This window comes from Suricata suricatta, chromosome 4 (assembly GCF_006229205.1).
Source record: "Suricata suricatta isolate VVHF042 chromosome 4, meerkat_22Aug2017_6uvM2_HiC, whole genome shotgun sequence".
Classification (NCBI taxonomy): Eukaryota; Metazoa; Chordata; class Mammalia; order Carnivora; family Herpestidae; genus Suricata; species Suricata suricatta.
The window spans coordinates 54,727,075-54,745,943 of NC_043703.1; the positions used below are offsets into that span (position 1 = coordinate 54,727,075).

At 42.5% G+C, this 18,869-nt stretch overlaps 1 protein-coding gene across 2 annotated transcripts in view; it reads right to left on the reverse strand.

The window, feature by feature from the left end:
- Positions 1-9,110: 9,110 nt before the first annotated feature.
- LCP1 (lymphocyte cytosolic protein 1) overlaps positions 9,111-18,869 on the reverse strand; it is a 52,837-nt gene continuing 43,078 nt past the window's right edge. For both annotated transcript variants that reach the window (XM_029936726.1, XM_029936727.1), the window contains exons 14-16: positions 16,771-16,894; positions 13,585-13,709; positions 9,111-10,787 (exon numbers count right to left, since the gene is read on the reverse strand). In XM_029936726.1, the coding sequence (XP_029792586.1) occupies positions 10,655-10,787; positions 13,585-13,709; positions 16,771-16,894 (382 nt within the window). In that variant the 3' untranslated portion in view covers positions 9,111-10,654. The remainder of the gene's footprint in view (positions 10,788-13,584; positions 13,710-16,770; positions 16,895-18,869) is intronic.

Here is an 18,869-nt window from a genome sequence, read left to right on the forward strand (position 1 = left end):
CAATCCGAAAAGGCTGCACACTGTAGAATTCCACTTATATGACATTCTGGAAAAGGCAAAACTGGAGACAGTAAGACCAGTGTTTGCATTGGGGCTGAGGGGAGGAAAGGAGGATGCACCGGGAGAACACAGAGGGCTTTTAGGTCAGTGAAACTATTCTGTATATGACTATATTGATGGACAGATGTCATCATATGTTTGTTAAAATCCATAGAATGTACCACACAAAGAGTGCCCTAATGTAGACTATGGATTTTAGTTAATAATAATGTATTGATATTCATTCATCAATTGTAACAAATTGTACCACATTAATATAAGATGTAATTAATAAGGAAAACTGTGTGGGGAGGGAGAGGTGTGTGGGAATGCTGTATGTTCTGATCGACCTTTCTGTAAACCTAGAACTGCTCTAAAAAATAGTCAATTGACTTTTAAAGGTGGTAGTGTTAAAATCAGACAAAGAACATTCAATCAGTGCAAAAGCATTAAGCTGAACAAAGATAAATCGGGATTGATAACAGGTATAATTAATACACAAGTCTTTAAACTTTATTAATTGAAAAAAACACCGTTAAAACATAAAGCAAAATGTGATAGAAATTCAAGCTCAAATACAGAAGAACACAGGAAATATTTTAGCATACTGCCATTTTTCTATGATAATTTAAATAGATACAGAGAATATATAGGCTGTGATCCAGTGGGGAATGGATGTGTCTGCATGAAAATTTGACTTTCACTTCTCTTTCTCATTCTGTTCCCCTGAGACCTTGAGAAAGGTAAAATGTCGGCTAAGTTTTAGGCAAGATTATTTATGGTAGAAATAACCCCCGGTGGGTAAGCGGTTTCTGGACTAGGAGATACTGTAACTGAGTTGATTGGGACATCATAGCCTTAGGCTTCTCTGAATGCTGTGACTTTTGTAACCAGGCATGTCTCCACAGAGACTCAAGAATCTATGCCTGTGAAGTGGTTATGAAAGGTTGGCCAGTGGGGGCCTGGGATTCTAAACCAGGGTGATTCTTACACCTTCCTGATGTAAATCTCATTCCTTCACACCTGTAATGTCACTTGGGGAGCCTGGAAAAGCTGTGTAGAGTATTTCGTTGACTGTTCCAAGAAGTGCTCACATGCAACAGGAACTCCTGACATTGCCTTGTGTCAAGCTTTGGTGTCTATCTTGTATATCTCTGAGTGAATGGTGCTGAATTAAGCTGGAGAAGGTTTTGTGAGTCCGAAAGTTTTGTTAAACCTAAGAAGACTCCCTGGTGAATATTGCAAGATGGCACACTCAATTTGGTTAATTTGTGGGGAGTTTAACAAAAATATTGTTTACACTGATGTGGGCAGGGCATAGGGAAATAGCAAAAGGTCATTGAATATCCCAAGGCTAGTAACTAGTATCTAAAAGGATAAGAACCTGGAATCTGGAAATACCCAGAGCCATACACAGAGAGCTGACTGACAGGAACTATGAGTTCTCATTGAGAAGCTCAACCAGTATTTCCTAATCTTGCATAGAAGGAACCAGAAGAAAAAAAAGTCCTGACCTCACTTTCCTCCTTTCCTTTGTTTCCTTGTGGAGGCTTCTGATGGCTAAACCTAAATAACGCAAGTCAGGCAAAGACTTTTTAGATAGAGCATAAAAAACACAAATCACAAAAGAAAAAATTGAAAAACAACTTCATCAAAATTAAAAGCACATATTCTTCAAGAGATACTTTTAAGAAAATGAAATGACAAGCCATGAACTAAAAGAAAATATTTTCAAAACATATATTGGGTAAGGGACTTCTATCCAACATATATAAAGAACACTTAGAAATCAGGAATAAGCCCAAATAATTTTTTAGTGAGCAGACTATACAGACACTTTCCCAAATATAAAAATATCCAGTAATCACACACTCAACATCACTACCCACCTGTAGAGTGGCCAAATGAAAAGAAAAAAAAAAGGCTAACAATATGAAATAATAGTGAGGGTGTGGAATACCTTCAACTCCCATACATTGCTTGCAGGAATACAAAATGATATAGTCATTTTGAAAAAGTCTGGCAATTTCTTATAAAGTAAAACATACTTACTTTGTGTCCCAGACATTTTCTTTACATATTTGCTCAAGTGAAAGGAAAACAATGTCTATGCAAAGACCTGAATATTCATAGCAGTTGAATATTCAAAATGTTGAATGTCTCTAACAGTTTTATTCATAATAGAAAGAAAGAAAGAAGGAAAGAAAGAAAAGAAGAAAGGAAGGAAGGAAGGAAGGAAGGAAGGAAGGAAGGAAGGAAGAAAGAAAGAAAGAAAGAAAGAAAGAAAGAAAGAAAGAAAGAAAGAAAGAAAGAAAGAAAGAAAGAAAGAAAGAAAGAAAAAGAAAGAAAGAAAAAGAAAGAAAGAAAGAAAGAAAGAAAGGAAGGAAGGAAGGAAGAAAAAGAAGAAAGGAACGAAGGCAGAAAGAAGAAAGAAATAAAGCAAGCTTGAAAGAATCCAAATATCCATTAACTGGGGAGTAAATAAACAAATTATCATACATCCATACAAAGAAATGTTCCTCATGAGTATAAAGGAAGAGACTACTGATCATGCAATAAGATAGATGAATCTCAAAAGCATCATGTCAAGTAAAACTGGAAAACACTACAATATTTATATTGTATTATTCCCCCTAGATGATGCACTATAAAAGGCAAAACTATTGAGACAGGAAATAGGTTAGTTATTGCCAGGGACTGGCACTGGGGAGGAAGAGATCAACCTGCAAAGAGGTACAGGAGAAATTTTTGGAATGGCCGAAGATTCTGTATTTTTACTATGGTGTAAGTTACATGATTGTTTATAGCCAAAATTTCTCAACTTGACACTTAAAAGTTGGATTTATTTTTCTGAAGAAAAAGAAAAGAAAGAAAAAAACCCCAAAAAAGGTAGGAAGGAAACAAAGAAGAAAAAATGGAGACAAGTTTTTTTCCTCATTCTGCATCTCTCCTTGAGATTTCTGACCTTGGCACCTTTCATGAAGAATAAAAAGAACATAAGGTTTGATCAGATGGACTCCACTCCTAGCTCATAGGCAAGTCTCTCAGCCTCTAAGAGATGCAATTTTCCCTTTTGAAAAATGAGATTAATAATTACCTACATCAGAAGGCTCTTGTAAGGATCCAGGTGGATAACGTTTGAAAATAGCTAGCAGAAACAAGCGCTCAAAAAGTCCTATTTATATATAAAAAAAAATAATAAACCAGGAAAGGCATTGGCAGGGGCCAACAAATTCTCTGCCTGGGGCCTTTTCCAGCTCATTGTGACCTTGGTACAACTCTTCTTTTTCCTCTGATGCTCCCAGAGTTGGCGATGAGGCACCTCCCCAGAAGACAGTCTAGTTCTGGGGCATCTACATGATTGATCATGTCCAGGACCCAGCTAATTTCCACATTTGTTCTCCAGTTTGGAACATCAGCTGGCAAAAATAATACGGCAAGTGCTTCTTCAAGAGTTCGCCCTCAGCTTTTATTAAGACTGTATAAAAAGGTCATTTCCCCTAGGAGGATGGGTCTGCTTTGCCTTTCTCTCAGCTGGAGCAGCCTGGGGATAACAGCAAACGCCACTGAGATCTTGGCGGGCCTCCCCGGACACAGAGCTCAGGCTTGCTGTTAGGTAAGTGCTAAGAGAGTCAAGTAACTTAGTGGCTTTTTATCATGAATTCAGATGTAGCTCAAATTTTCCTTTCAAAACCATTCATCCACTAAAGCTGCATAATCTTGGGAGGTTTTGAAGACACTTAATTGATAAATGATTTTCCCCTTCATACATTATCTCTCATGTTTATTCATGAAGAGTGAAGCAGTTTTCTAATTTGCACAAAGGTTTGGCGTATGCAGGTCATTGTGTTTTGAGAGGTGAGAAGGGATGGTGGCATCTCTGAAACCACTGAAGAGGGGGGTTTGTGGCATGAACTCTGTACCAGGTTCTGAGTCCCGTGCTTCGGCCTGCAAGAGCCCGAGACCTATGGCACCGAGAAGCTTCCTTGGCATCTAGGCAGGCAAATGCTTGTTGGCTAGATGGTTAACTGGTGAACAAAGCAAGGTTTGTCTTTGGAAATTTCCATCCCTTCCTTCCCCCTTTCTAAATCATCATCCCTTGTATTGGTCTCCCCACTTTCTAACATGCTTCACCCAGTCCTGCCTTTGAAGGGTACCCCAGGCTACAGACCTGTAGTTCTCAAACTTGACTCCATGTTTGAGTCATTGGGGGATCTTTTAGATGTTCATCTGCCCAGGCTGCACCATCTGATCAGTTATATCAGAATCTTGGAAGGGGGCGGGGGTATAGGCATCAGCAATTTTTTAAAACCTCCGAGATAATTTCAATATGCAGCTAGGATTGTTCTGGACCAGAGCTTCTCCAAGCATGCTCTGTGAATCATGGACTCTCCTAGTGTATTTGTGGGAAATGCAGACTCCTGGGCCCATCACCTCTACTGGCACTGAATCTCCTGGTGAGATCTGGGAGATCTGTAGTTTAACAAGCTCCCCAGAGGATTCCTAAGTGCCCCAGTGTCTGAGGACCATTACTAAACTTTTCACTAGACCATTTGTCTCTCGTGGTATGGCGGGTCTTGCTCCCCACCAGCCATACTAGTCTTTCAGTTCCTCAAAGACAACCACTGGACCTTTGTACATTGTAGTTGCTCACTTGGAAGGTACTTCCCCCCTCTCTCTTTGCCATTAGAAAACTGGTGAAGAGGGGCACCCAGTTGGCTCAGTAAGTTGAGCGTCTGACATCAGCTCATGTTATTATCTCTTGATTCATGAGTTTGAGCCCCGTGTCCTGTTTGCTGATGTCTGCCTGTCAGCACAGAGCCTGTTTCAGATCCTCTGTCACCTTCTTTGTCCCTCTACCCCTGCTTGTACTCTCCCCCACCAAAAAGTAAATATTTAAAAAAAGCAAAATTGGTGAAGATAACACTAATGAACAATATATTCCCCCAGGAAATCATTTCAAAGTGCATGTTTTGAGGGAGAAAAGAGTAGGCTCTGGAGGGCCATGATCCCTGCCCCTGGGACAGTTTGGTTTACTACATTATTTGCTGTCACTGAAAACCGTAGAGAGATCACTCCAGAGACAATGAGAGAAAATCTAGTAGGCTTGATGCAGGTGGGGAAGGAACAGGAGGGAAGACCAGGGCTATGGTGCTGGGTGGGAGTATTAAAATGGTGGCCCTAGGCATTCAGTGAGAGAAGGCTGTGCCAAGAGACACATTCGAGGTAGCCAGAAGGACCAGGAGATAAAGCTTGGGCCTGTGCCTGGGAAGGGGTGCCACAGGGAAGAGAGGGGACAATGGAGAGAGGAACACCAAAGGGCAAGGCTATGTGGTGGGGGATGCACCCAAATAAAGGGCAAAACCACTCTAGCCACCTTGAAAAATTACTGATGATAGGAAAATGTTAGCAGAAAGTTATTTTAATCTCTCTCCATATATTGTAATTGGGAAAGTATAATTTAATTGAAAGCTTATTAAATTAACTACCTATCAACTATAGATCTTTTGAGAAAGCTTCTCTTTAGGACACTGTTTTTCAAACTTTGATGTGCACATGAATTAACTGGGAATCTTATTAAAATGCAGATTCTGATTTAATAGGTCTATGGCAAGGGCTGAGATTGTACATTTCTAAACAGCTTCCGGTGCTCCTGGCCTGAGCACTACCCTTTGGGCAAGGAAGTTTAAATATTTGGGATTCATCATTGGGCTTCTGGGATAGCCAAGTCCAGAGAAGCCTACTGAATTATCAACTTTTATGCTATATGACACATAGCTTTATAATTGAATATTTGCATACATTCTAATCCTCTAAATGTTCCTATTCCAAAAATGATATACGATAGCTCTCTATTAACCAAAATACCCATTTAAGTGGAAATCCCCAATTTTGACACACCAGATAACAAAACTTACTGCCATTTATTGACCTGCCCCCTGAATTGTTTAAAATTTTTTTGGTGATGTTTATTTATTTTTGAGAGAGAGAGAGAGCAAGCAGGGGAGGGGCAGAGGGAGAAGGAGACACAGAATCTGAAGCAGGCTCCAGGCTCTGAGCTAGCTGTCAGCACGAGCCCGACATAAGGCTGGCTCGAACCCACAATCCGTGAGATCATGACCTGAGTCGGAGTCAGTTGCTTAACCGACTGAGCCACCAGGCGCCCTATAAATTGTTAATGGTAAGATAGTGGGTATTGACTAGATTATCTATGCTTTTGTGCCTGACACAGATGGATTATTAAATATATGCAGACTTTAGAGATGAGAAAACACACACTTTTCTTTTTTAACTATTTTTTGGTCACTCACGCACAGACTCATTCGGTAAATCTGTCTTTCAGAAATGGGGAGACAGGACACTGAGTAAAGTGTAGTCTTTGGCAGCTCCCTTTATTACTGGAATTTTATTATGAAATTGTCAACGTAACTAGATTTCACAAGAGGATCAATCAATGCTAACTTTTCATGAGCATCGCCTCTGGTTTCTGCATCATCAGGCTGGCACTGATGTGCTGTCAAGTTCACCGAGAGTCCTGCCAGCATTTAACCCGAGCGTATTGGTACACTGGGTAGATGGAGAACAAAAGTCCATCATGTCTCAGCAGGCGCTGTGTGACAACAGGCACAGTAACCGTAAAGCAGGTTGGAACAGGAGCCATGCAGGGGCACTGGGAGCACACGGAAATGTGTCTTGTGCATCAAACATCCGTCCGAGATCGGCTGGTGTGGGGTGGGCTGAGCCCATGTGGCTTTTCCAACCAAGACCACAGCTGTGCTTCAGAACAGACTACACTGAGCACGTGTGTGTAAGTGGATAAAGTCACTCAGTTGCCTGAGACTTTGAAAGTTCATCTAGTCCAACACATTGCATCAGAAAGTCTCTCCTAATTTCCACACACACAGGAACCCTTTCTGTTCTGAAACTTCAGCATGCCTGTCGGCTTTACCACAGTCCTGGCAATGACCTTCTCTGGCGTCTCTTATGGTCAGGAAACACTCATTTGCACTTAATATGAATAAACTTTTAAAATGTTACTGAGCTCTTATTAAAAATCTGGAAAAGTGTTTGGCTCTGGGGGAATCTTGACATGTGGAAAGCATGGTTTTTGCCTTCCATTCATTGTAACTCAGCTCTTCTCCCAATTTGGTAACGCTTCATTCAAAATGAATTTTCCCCTGATCTCCCATTCTTTATTTACAAATTTGTTATAGCGTTTATCACATTATGCTTTTCATTACATTTTGTGTGTGTTTGTGTACACACATCTCCTTGCTGGATCAACATGCCTCTTTTTTTTCCCAAGTAGGCTCCATGCCCAACGTGGGGCTTGAACTCATGACCTTGAGACCAAGAGACACATGCTCTCGGGCCAACATGCTTCTTTAGGTATAAAATGGAGAAGGTGGGATCAGCTTGAGGACCCATTTTGTCAAACAATTTGAAGGAACTTAAGAGAGGATCTCTGTTTTACTATCCGATGTTAATATCTTTGATAGAGCAGAAAGTTGACGAATTCCTGTCAAATTAGAATGAACATTCTGTGCACAAGAAGTAGATATAATATTATTCACTGTGGCCTTATTTGCTGAGGTAAACAACTAAACAGCCTAAATAGCTATTTGTAAGCCACTGGTTAAAGCAGTTTAGGACACCTGTATAATAAAATACTATAACCAATAATGAAAAGATGGAGGTGGTCTTTGTATACCAATACGGAACATTCTCCAAGATATGGTGTTAAGTAAAAAAAAAAAAGAAGTGAGATGCAGAATGATGGGTATGGTATGCTAATATTTGTAATAAAAAAAAAGTGTGTACGTATGTGTGTATTATGTGTATAGAATATTTCTAGAAGGATGCAAAAGGAGATAGTAATCATGGCTGCTGACCCGGAGCGGAACTGGGGGATCACTGGGAAGGGGGTGTGGGGAGTTGATAAACCAGCTCCCTGGGAAGAAGACAAAAAGCCCTGTTAGTAGAGTTTGGTCCTGTACGGGGTGTAAATACCTCCATCGTGGCCATTTTCAAGCCAACAATGATTTAACAACAGGCTCACCAAACTGGCTCCAGTGAGGTGATACGGCTGCCTTCAGAGCACACCTCTCGACACAGAGGTGGGAAGTTGGGCCACTTTCCACTGTAAATCTTCTGGGACAATTTTACTTTCTAATGCCATATTTGGATTGACTATTTAAAAGGTAACAAACTTTGAAATTTGGAAAAATTATCATGATTAGATTGCTGCATTCTCTTAGCCGTCTCTTCTCCAAGAGTCCTAGTTTTCCTTCCTTCAGACTACCTGTCCCGCTCCTGTACCGGCCGGGCTTTGTCAGGTCAGGAATCAATGCGGCCTCGCACAAGAAGGAACACTTCGTATTTGTAGCCTCTGGATTACACAGAGAAGGCGCTACCTCCTATGGGCGCAAGCTGCAGGAATGGTCAGGCAAGGAAAGAGCCACCTCCAGAAAGAAGCTCTTGGTGAAACTGGGACTCACAGCTTCCAGCCCCCTAGCAGCTGTGGGTGTGACAATCATCTGCTGGCTGTGCCAAGTAGGCACGGCTCCCTCACGGTGGCCCGCCTGAGAGGATCAGGGCTGCAGCGAAATTCCTCAGCATTCTCTCCACGCTCCTTCCCATCCTGCACGCCGCTGGCCAACGTGAGCACAGCCAGGAGAGAGAGAGGGGACGTCAGACACGGGCAGCCAAAAGGATTCCTTCTTGGATCATTCTAGAAGCCATCTTGCACCAATCTCCACGTCTGGTTTTTGTTTATGATTGGGTTCAATGTGTCTAACTCCAACTGACTCTTCAGTTTTTAGCTAAAATATTTCTTCTAAGGCTGTTTCCTCTGTTATTACTTATCATTTATCACATCTGTCAGTTTATTCAACCTCTGTGTTTCCTGATCAGCTGAGCACAATGCCTGTCTTATTTAGTGGCATATTTCTAAAATCTTGCACAGTGCCTACCATATCTATTATGCACTTGAATGCATGTTGGCTGAATGAATTAATTAGTAAGTTATACTCCATGCTCACAAAACCTTCAAAAGGAAACATCCAGAGACATCTAATAAAGGGGACACTTTATTTGGAGAGATGTTATCATTATTTTATCTTCATTTTCCATTAAGGCAGTAACAATCTTCCTGGAGACAGGTGGGGGAGAATCATCAGAAGCTACATTAAGTTCAGTCTAAGAAAAGCCAACCACTTTGTGTTCAGATGCAGCAGAAATATAGATTATGGGCTGGGAGAAGCCACATACTGGCTTCTCGAACCTGCTGCTAAGGAACAGACCCAGGGTGAGGCACTTCAATTGCTTTGAAAAATGGCTAAGTTCCACGACATGCCATCCCCTAAACAAAATACTGCGTTGATGAGCCTTTTCACCGTGATGGAGGGACTCTAGTGTTGGTTCACAATGCTCTGTGGCTTTTTAGCCTTCAGTATGTTTTCATGGAAATTGTATCATCTATTAGGGCTGCTCAAATTCACACTGTTCCTCTGATTTTGTTTCAGAATTCCTTAAATGTCACATGTGTGTAACAACTCTGTGGAGGATGGTGCTGTTCATTGGCACATAATGGCCCCTTGAGCTTGGGGGTGGCAAAAAACTTCTATAGTACCAAAGAAGTAAATGTTGATAGTATGGCCTTGCAGCAATCGGATACACTAAGAGCAAATGAAAGCACAGCTGAATAGTTCCTAGCCATCCCACGGGCAGCACCTCGGCGGGAGGGGATAGAGCCTTTGCTATGGCTCCGCATTTCCCCCTAGTGGTATGATGCTCAATTACACCTTCCTTGGAAGTAACCTGTTGAGAGGTAACAATCTTTCTGAAGGCACAGTATTGAAGATGTTAGACCTGGTCTGAGCCCAGATTGTAGAGTTAAAAACAGAAGTTGCCTATTGGTTCGCAAAACCAAAACTTAACGACATTTGGGAGGAAAGGCTCGGATGATGTTTTACTTCTGTAGGTCTGCAGAGACTCTTGGGATCCCAGTAGCCTGACTGGTTTGTCAGATGCTCCAAATGGCCCAGGCATGAGGATGGGCAGCAGAGGTGGGCCATGGAGAAGGCACAGTCTGCAGAGGGTGTAGATAAAAGCCAGAGGAGACAGAGTGTAGGAGAAGGGGAACAGAAGGTGAGGCTCGTAACAGATCAAATGTTGGCTTCCAGAAGCAGACTTTACAGACAGGTTTGATGATCCCCACCTCCTGGTTCTCACCTTGAATCAGAAAGGCAGCCAAGTTAAGCCAGTCTGAACTATTGTTAGAATTAGTAACACTGTAGCTTCTACAGGTGACTAATGGCAAAAGCATGAAGGGTGACTGGAAGATACGTTTTTTCCTCTAGATTTTCAAAGAAGCAATAAATTTAACAATAAAAAAATATTTGTAAGAGTTGTGTTTGGGTTTTTTTTTGCAAAGAATGAAGCATTTTTGTTAAATATAGGACAGGCTACCTGACTGAACAAATATACACTTTTTGGAATTCTGTATCATGTCACCAAATTGAAAACTTTGGAATGGCTTGAATCATCCCTCCGCCTCTTGTAGGTATCCTGTACTCAGCAATTAGGAATATGTGTGTCACCTCCCCTCTGGGCCTTACACCCTCTTCATTCCTTTCCCCATGAGGCAAGCAAACACTGTCATGACCATTTTGGGATTCACTTCAACCAGGTCTTCTGGAAGGGCGTACACTCTCGCTCCGATTTTTCGGGCCATCGAGATGGCATACCTAAAAGAGGGGGAAAGAGGAAGAATGAGGGGAGCCTGAGAAACAGAGCATGAAGGGACCCATTAGGATCACAGTTACAGTGTTTCACACACTCTATACCACACACCAAATGCTGCAAACCACAGACTTGTTGTTTCAACTCATAATTCCAAAATTTGTGATTTGGCCTTAGAGACCTCCCTAGCTCCTGCCGCTTCTGAAGCCATGGTCACGGGCCGTCTCTCAGGCTGCAGAGCCGCAGGAAAGGTGGCTGAACTGAACAAGAACGTGCGCTGTGAAAAGTCTGCAGACTGCGCTTCAATGCCAGGAACACGTTTACAAGGAGAAAAGAGGGGAGATGTACCTATCATACTTGGATGTCACACATCCACCTTATTATTTGTCCCATTCCAATCCTTGGCCACATGGATTTATTTATGATACTATAACACTAGAAAAGCCAGAGTTTTATATTACACCTGTTTCACATAAAATCATCATAGATCCACTGAAATACTTTGCTCTATTTATAATTATAGGAAGATAATTTTTATGTTATAATCTGTTTTCAAATGAGCCCACACTAGTGCCTGGAAACTCTTCTGCGCACCTCATAGATGACCTCGTAGCCTCTTATGATGGCTACTCCAGAGTCTCCATTCTACCCAGGGCCCTGTTTTGCCTTCTGCTCTATAAACTAACTTTACTCTTACTCTGTTGGTCACATTAAATTAAGAGCATCAGGCAGGAGTAGTCCTCATTTTCAATCCTTGCTCATTTCTTGATTACTTCCTCTACATTAATTATCAATGAAATAAAAATCCTTTTTTCTATTATAAAATAGAGAGGGGAATTGTTGAAAAATTAGAAACAAGAGCTTCAAAAAATCTTGCAAATCTTGCCACCTTAATAGATCCATTTTTAGCATTTTGTAGGATTCCTTTTACCCATTTTTCTAAGGAATTTTGTATCATATCCTTAGAGAAGAGTGCTTGGGAGCCTGGGCTCTGAAGTCAGACTGTTTTTTTGTTTGTTTGTTTTTTGCTTCTTTAATTTTTTAAATGTCTTTTATTTATTTTTGAGAGACAGAGACAGACAGTGCGAGCAGGGGAGAATCAGAGAGAGAGGGAGACACAGAATCTGAAGCAGGCTCCAGGCTCTGACATAGCTGTCAGCACAGAGCCTGACGCGGGGCTTGAACCCACGAACCATGAGATCATGACCTGAGCCGAAGCTGGCCGCTTAACTGACTGAGCCACCCAGGCGCCCCTAAAGTCAGACTTTGAATCTCATCTGGACCACTTAGTAACTGTAAGACACCTGGGCTCCATAGGCTAACTAAAGGAACTTCAAATTCCTTAAACCTAATCACATTCCCCTTGAAAAACTAGGTCTAAGTCTTTTTTTCCCCCCTTGGGTCTTCACACATATTCTTCCCTCACCCTGGAGTATTCTTTCTGCCTCCTTCACCTGTGTACCTCTCCCTCTTTCTTACTAGTCCCCTCAATTCATCTCATCTTAGATGTTACCTGCCTGTCCCCTCCATAGCACCCTGTGCCCCCCCCCCCAGCCCATCCATCATAACTGCCATTTGTAACTCCAGCATACAAGGAACACAGGACCTCCACTTTCCCAAATTGTGACAGGAAGAATACTATTGAGGTTATGAATATATAGGGCTGCTGGGCACTGTTCAGCTTGTTACTTCTGGAACTTTGTGGTGGGTTGAATTGTATCTCGCCTCAAAAGATATATGGAAGCTCTATCCCCTGGTAACTCAGGTTACGATCTTCTTTGGGAAGAAGGTTGTTTTGGACGTAATTGGTTAAGATGAGGCCATGCTGGAGTAGAGCGGGGCCCTCTGACATTAAGAAAAGAGACAAAGACATGCACACAGAAGGAAGACAGCCACATAAAGTCATAGACACAAAGGGAAAAAGATCATGTGAAGATGGAGGCAGTTACTGGAGTGATTCATCTACAAGCCGGGACTGCTGGCCATCACCAGAAGCAAGGAGAGAGGCATGGGACAGACCCTCCCTCACAGCCTCCGAAGGAACCAGCCCTGCCGACATCTCAGCCTCCACAACTGTGAGGGAACAGATTTCTGTTGTTGTAAGCTGCCGGTTTGTGGTATTTGGTTGTGACACCGTTGGAAAGTGATACAACCTGTTCCGAGAAAGGCATGACTCCAGAGGACAGGTCAGCAAACTTTCCATAAAAACCCAGAGGGCACATAGTTTAGGCTTTATGGGCTTTGTCTCCGCTATTCAACTCTGCCTTTCTAGCAGGGAAGCAGCTACTGAAAATATATAAATGAATAGGCATGGCTATGCCAATAACACTTTATTTATAAAAGCAGACGACAGACCAAATTTGGCTCATTGACTGCCGTGTGCTGACCCTCATTCTACATGCTAAAGCTGCCCTCAAGGGGCTGCTCTCAGGACGGTAAAGACTCTGGTCTTGAGCCCCACCCTTGCCCATTCATATCCACAGATAATCACAAGTGGGATTTTATATTTGGGCTTGCCGTGTGCTTTATTTAGGGCATCTCCCATAGATTACAATTAGGCAATTCGTTTTATGAAACTAGAGGCTTGCTTATCGCCTGGAAGAATATTCTTGTTGTTCTTTGTCTTGCCCCCACTAGGACTCTAAAGCTGCTATTGCACAAGATCTAAAATAATGATGATGGGACACAGTAAGTAATGAGAAGAAAAAGCATTGATAGTGCAATAAACTGTGCGAAGCCACAGACAATAGTTACAGTTGCCAGTTGGGTGGCCCCTCCCTGGTCTCAGGTTTGTTTACGTACTTTGCATTGTTGAGTTTCTCTTCATCATTCAGGTTTTCTGTCTTCAGAAGGTCATAGTTAATGGAACCTGGCTGAATGGCATCAATGAGATCCAGAACAGGCAGACTTGTGCTAATCTTCGGATCCTGTGCCAAGAGAAAGAGCTGGTTTATCAGTACATCCCCAAGTTATTTCCATTCAGCTCAAGGGAAGTGGCTGGTTCTTTCCTCTGAAATAGGAAATATATACAGCCTGGTCTGGGAAATACCACGGTGTTCCACACGGTGTTTCAAGTCAACTGTAGTGTCTGTAGGGGCATCACCAGCTTCCTGGTGCCTCACTAAACTGAGGAAACCCAACGTCTGCCAGTAGGCAAACAGTGAATGGAAAGAAGTTCCTATGACATCCCCCATGTGACTGGCAGGGATCGTGATGAGGGGCCCGCTGGGCAGGGGTTTCAGAGGATGCTCCTTTCTTGGAGACCTCAGGGAAAGAATAGAGTCTGTAGGTCTGCGGAGGTGGTTGTGGCAGCTGTGTGATTACATGCAATGACAGTAACTAGCACTGGGCGGTGCCTCCGTGTTTGCCCAGAACTTTCCCATGGGCTCCCTACGTGTCACTGCAAGCCTCAGGCAGAGCATCTCATTTTAAGTTATAGTGAGTGAAGAGAGTTTCTGAGGTTAAGTCCCTCACTGATGAGTGGTAGAGCCAGGATCTGAACCTAGGTACTCGGCTCTTTTCTCTGGCACTGTGCAACAGTGTGTGTTCCACGCCTAGAGCCGTGAATGCTCCCAGCTGCTCTCCCCTGTCCTGGGGACCTGTGAGTGCACAAAGAGAGGCAGCTGGCCATCACCATCTGAGTGCAGTCAGATCCAAACGCTACATACTTGAAGGTCTAAATCAGAATACATTCTTTTTTTAATGTTTATTTTTATTTTTATTTTTTATTTTTGAGAGAGGTTAACAGCATGAGTGGGGTAGGTGCAGAGAGAGAGGGAGACAGAGGATCTGAAGCGGGCTCTGTGCTGACAGCAGACAGCCCAGTGTGGAGCTTGAACTCACAAACTGTGAGATCATGACCTGAGCCAAAATTAGATGCTTAACTGACTGAGCCACACAGACGCCCCCTCAGAATAAATTCTTAGTAGGAAACAAGATACAGGACCTTGCAAGATGCTAGGTCTCTAGCATTGGTCCTCTGGATAAGACAAAGAATGATAGTTTTAAAAATATAATGGGTCCATTTTTATTTACCCCTTGGTAACATGAGAACTACCACAAAAGTAAATCAATATGTAATCACAATCTAATTTCCAATGTTAGCCTCAGCCTTATTGAATAGCCACAAGGGAAGCAAAACGGAGGGTCTGAGTTTGGGGGAATCTCCTGCTTTCTGCCCACCGTCTTGTCAAAGTGCTGATGGGCAGAGATGGCCGGCAACCAGCGTCATTCAAATGAAGAGGGGACCAGGACTATTTCTAAAATGGTGAATCAAGAGTGAATTGTGTTCATTTATTTTTTATTTTTTTTAATGTTTTATTTATTTTTGATACAGAGAGAGACAGAGCATGAGAGGGGGAGGGGCAGAGAGAGGAGACACAGACCTGGAAGCAGGCTCCAGGCTCTGAGCTAGCTCTCAGCACAGAGCCTGATGCGGGGCCCGAACCCAGGAACGTGAGATCTGACCTGAGCCGAAGTCGGAGGCTTAACCGACTGAGACACCCAGGCGCCCCAAGAGTGAATTGTGTTCATTTTTGTAAGGTTTCACTTAAATGGAATGTGGGGCTAATCTGACTTTTTCCGTGTGTGTGTGTGTGTGTGTGTGTGTTTTACTTAATCGATTCTATAATGACTTAGTGAGAAGACAGGAGAAAATTAGCCCAGAGCAAAGGAGCAAAAGAGCTGTCAAACATTCCCAGGAGTGAGCCTCAAGAGAACGCTCCAGAAGCCACAGGGCTAATTACCCAATCTCCACCCCATTGCTGCACAGTAATGGTTAAGTGACCTAGAGACACACACTGCTCTGTAACCTCGTCCTGCAGGTAGAGGCGCATTCCGCTCACTGCTGGATCATCCCCTGCAAGGAGTAGCTGTAACCTCGACTCCTTGAGCTCGTTTCCTGACCTACTACGTGAGGAAAACAGTAAAGCTGCCTTCACAATGTCTGTCAGATGATATGAGACATCATAAACAAGGAGCCCCTGCTTGACTCAGGGAACATTCCATATTGAGTGTGCTGCCAAATTTGGCCTGTTGTCTGCTTTTATAAATAAAGTTTTATTGGAACACAGCCATGCCCTTTTATTTATATATTTTTCCGTAGCTGCTTCCTTGCCACAATAGCCAAGGCCAGTAGCTCTGACAAAGCCTGCCTTTCCAAATCTTTTTTTGTCAGACCTTGCTCATGCCTCTCACCAGCTCTCCAGCTCCTACCTCCGTTCAGCTTTCCAGATGGAAGGGTAAGTCGTTGTCTGTGATGAGCTCACAGGGAGGGGGCACTCCTGGTCAGAGCACAACTCAGAAATATGTTCTACTCCTTTTGGTGGGGTGAAGTTTTAATGCCTTTTCTTGATTTTGAAGCAGAAGACTGAATCATGACAAACTGCCTCAGCAATCTTATTAATACAAACTCTGAAGGGGTCCCCTGCCCTAACTCCTGATCTTTAAGTGGAAAAGACACAGTTAAGATGGCCCAGACATTATGACACAAGTCAGGTGCACAAGTCCCTAGAGGCAGGATCCAACTAATGTATGAAACATGAGTTAAGAAATTTAATAAAATATAATGCTGTTTTTAATAAAAATGGGATTTGGATACAAGTACACAACTACTTTTCTCCGCAAAAATATCACACGGGAGATCTTTTGGCGTTTTACATTTCACCATCATTATGAGAATAATCTGAATCATGGGGCCAGGCACATTTAAAAAATATTATATTTTATGTTACTTTGGAAGAAAAATGCCTAAAATAAGGTGCTAAAACCATGAGCTTTTAAAATTAATTATTTCAGGAAAAGTGACAAAAAATTTGTCAATGAAGCAGCCCATGACCATCAAAACAATAATGGGCCCTTCAAGCAAAAGTAAAATTGGAGGGGGAGGCCTCAGATACCTCACACTGAAGGTCACTTTAAAATGGAGTGAAGACAAGAAAGATTAGCATAGAGCTCAGGTGGCTGTGAGCAGGAGACTCAGATTTTTACCTTGAAACTGGAGATAGATGAACTTTTCTCCGCTTCCTTCAATGTTTCATTCACCCAGTTGACAATAATGTCATCATTGACCTTCTGCCCGCCTCCAATCTCTTCAAGAATATTCAATGTGTACCTGAGAAAAAAATCAAGGATGATTTCTGGAGAAAAGTTGCTAAGAAATTCAATAACACAGAAAGCATCCAGGGTAGAAATGTTCTTTTCTTGCTAGTTATGCCGCAGCAGGCAGCCCAGATACTGTTAGGTTTGTGGGGAAAAAATAAATTAAAAAAACAACAACATTTGTTCCCTTTAGGATAATTTAAAATGTAGCTTTATCATTATTATAGTGAGATGCAGAACAAATACATCCTTCTAAGCACCGCCATTGCTCTGGGTAGGAAGAGAAAGCAGAAGAGAAGGAAAGGAAATATAGCAAAAGATTCAAAAACAGTGACACTCTTCTTAAAGGAACATAAAAATAGATGAACAATTCAATGTTAAGAAAATACCCAAGGGGCAACATGATTAAGGAAAAATATAAAAGAGTCTCCTTCTTCTATCATAAAAGTAGAAATATTAGGAATGTATGGACTAAAGTTAATCTCTAGTCTGAGCATAAGAATCACCCTAGACACATACTATTATGAGACTTGGGTTTGGGGAGGAGGGAATTAAAAAGATGCGTCAAGCTCCAGGAAGTGAGAGACTCGAGTGGTAGGTGCAATAAATAAAATGATTTCCTCCCACAGAAAGCAAGGAGAAAGTCAAGATGCGAAATGCTTAGTCTGGGCCCAGAGGTAGGATCGAAAGCTAAGGAATTAATGGATACAAACGGAATAAGCCTCAGGTAGCTTTTCAAAATAATCCTCTTATAATAAGGCCCTAGTTTTGATCAGTTCATAAAGACGATGATTTCCGGCATAGCTGGCTTCTTGTTTGCTGAGAGTGAGCAGGGATATTGAGTTATGAGCATTTACTACAACACTTAGGGATTTCTGCCTGGTGAACGCGGTAAGAGAAGGCAGGTGAACTCATGCTTCACCGGGTCTGGTCTATATTCAGCCTCGTGGGATGAACTGAGTTCATCTGCCGGAGCTTCCACTCGTCTCAGGGATGTATTCTCTTCCCTTTGTCAGGAGGCCCATACGCTTTGTTGACAGTGTAGGGGCCAAGGGCATAAAGATGAATTTGAGTTAAAAAGCCATCAAAACCCAGTAGATTCAGGAAGAACTCTTTACCTCCCCCTAGAATGGCCTAAAAGAAGGTAGAACGAAGACCTGCTCCGGGAAGAGATCATTGCTTGCATTATACCATGAACTAGGTGCAGTAGACAGGGAGGAACTAGCAGGTCCTATCTGATCAAAGCCCTCCATGCCACTGTTTCTAAGTGGCCCACCAAACATCTGTTTACCAAACATTCAGTTTTTTCACCTCCCTGCCAATTGCACTCCCTCCCTTTGAAGTCCCAGACCCCTAACCCTGTCTCCTTACTTCCAGAGGATGTATATACCTCGTTTTGCCTGACCACCTTTAGAATTTCCATGTCTGTGTGGATTCCTGTTTATACAAAATTAAATTTGATTTTCTCCTATTAAGCTGTCTCATGTTAATTTGATTCTTAGACCGGCTAGAAGGATTTCGAAAGGCAGAGGACATGGGTCCTCCCTGCCAATGCCCTTAGGTGGGCAGAAGCTAGGGAAGGACGTGGTGCACACGGGCTCACCTCTTTACAAAAGTCTATCTGTGCAAACACAAACAGCCAGCCACCCAGGAACAAGGAAACTTAGAGATGTGCGGAAACTCATGGAGGCAGGTGATTGCAGTCAGGGGTCTGAGTATGGCCCCTCGTGGAGGCACAGAGTTCTGCTGAGTACAAAACGGCCTTTCCCCCACCTCAAGGAATGTGTAGCAGTTTAAATGGAATCATATACCCACCTGGAAGTAAAAATGTTAAGAAGGAAAGAATTAGGTCTGAGTCTCAGTTCTGGAGAGTCCACAGAGTACTAACTGTAGATTCAAAATTTAAAACAAAAATCAATTTGGCCTATGTCTACCTAGGATTTTCCTTGGTAGGCGATAATCACTGCACGCCATCAAACACGTTTGAT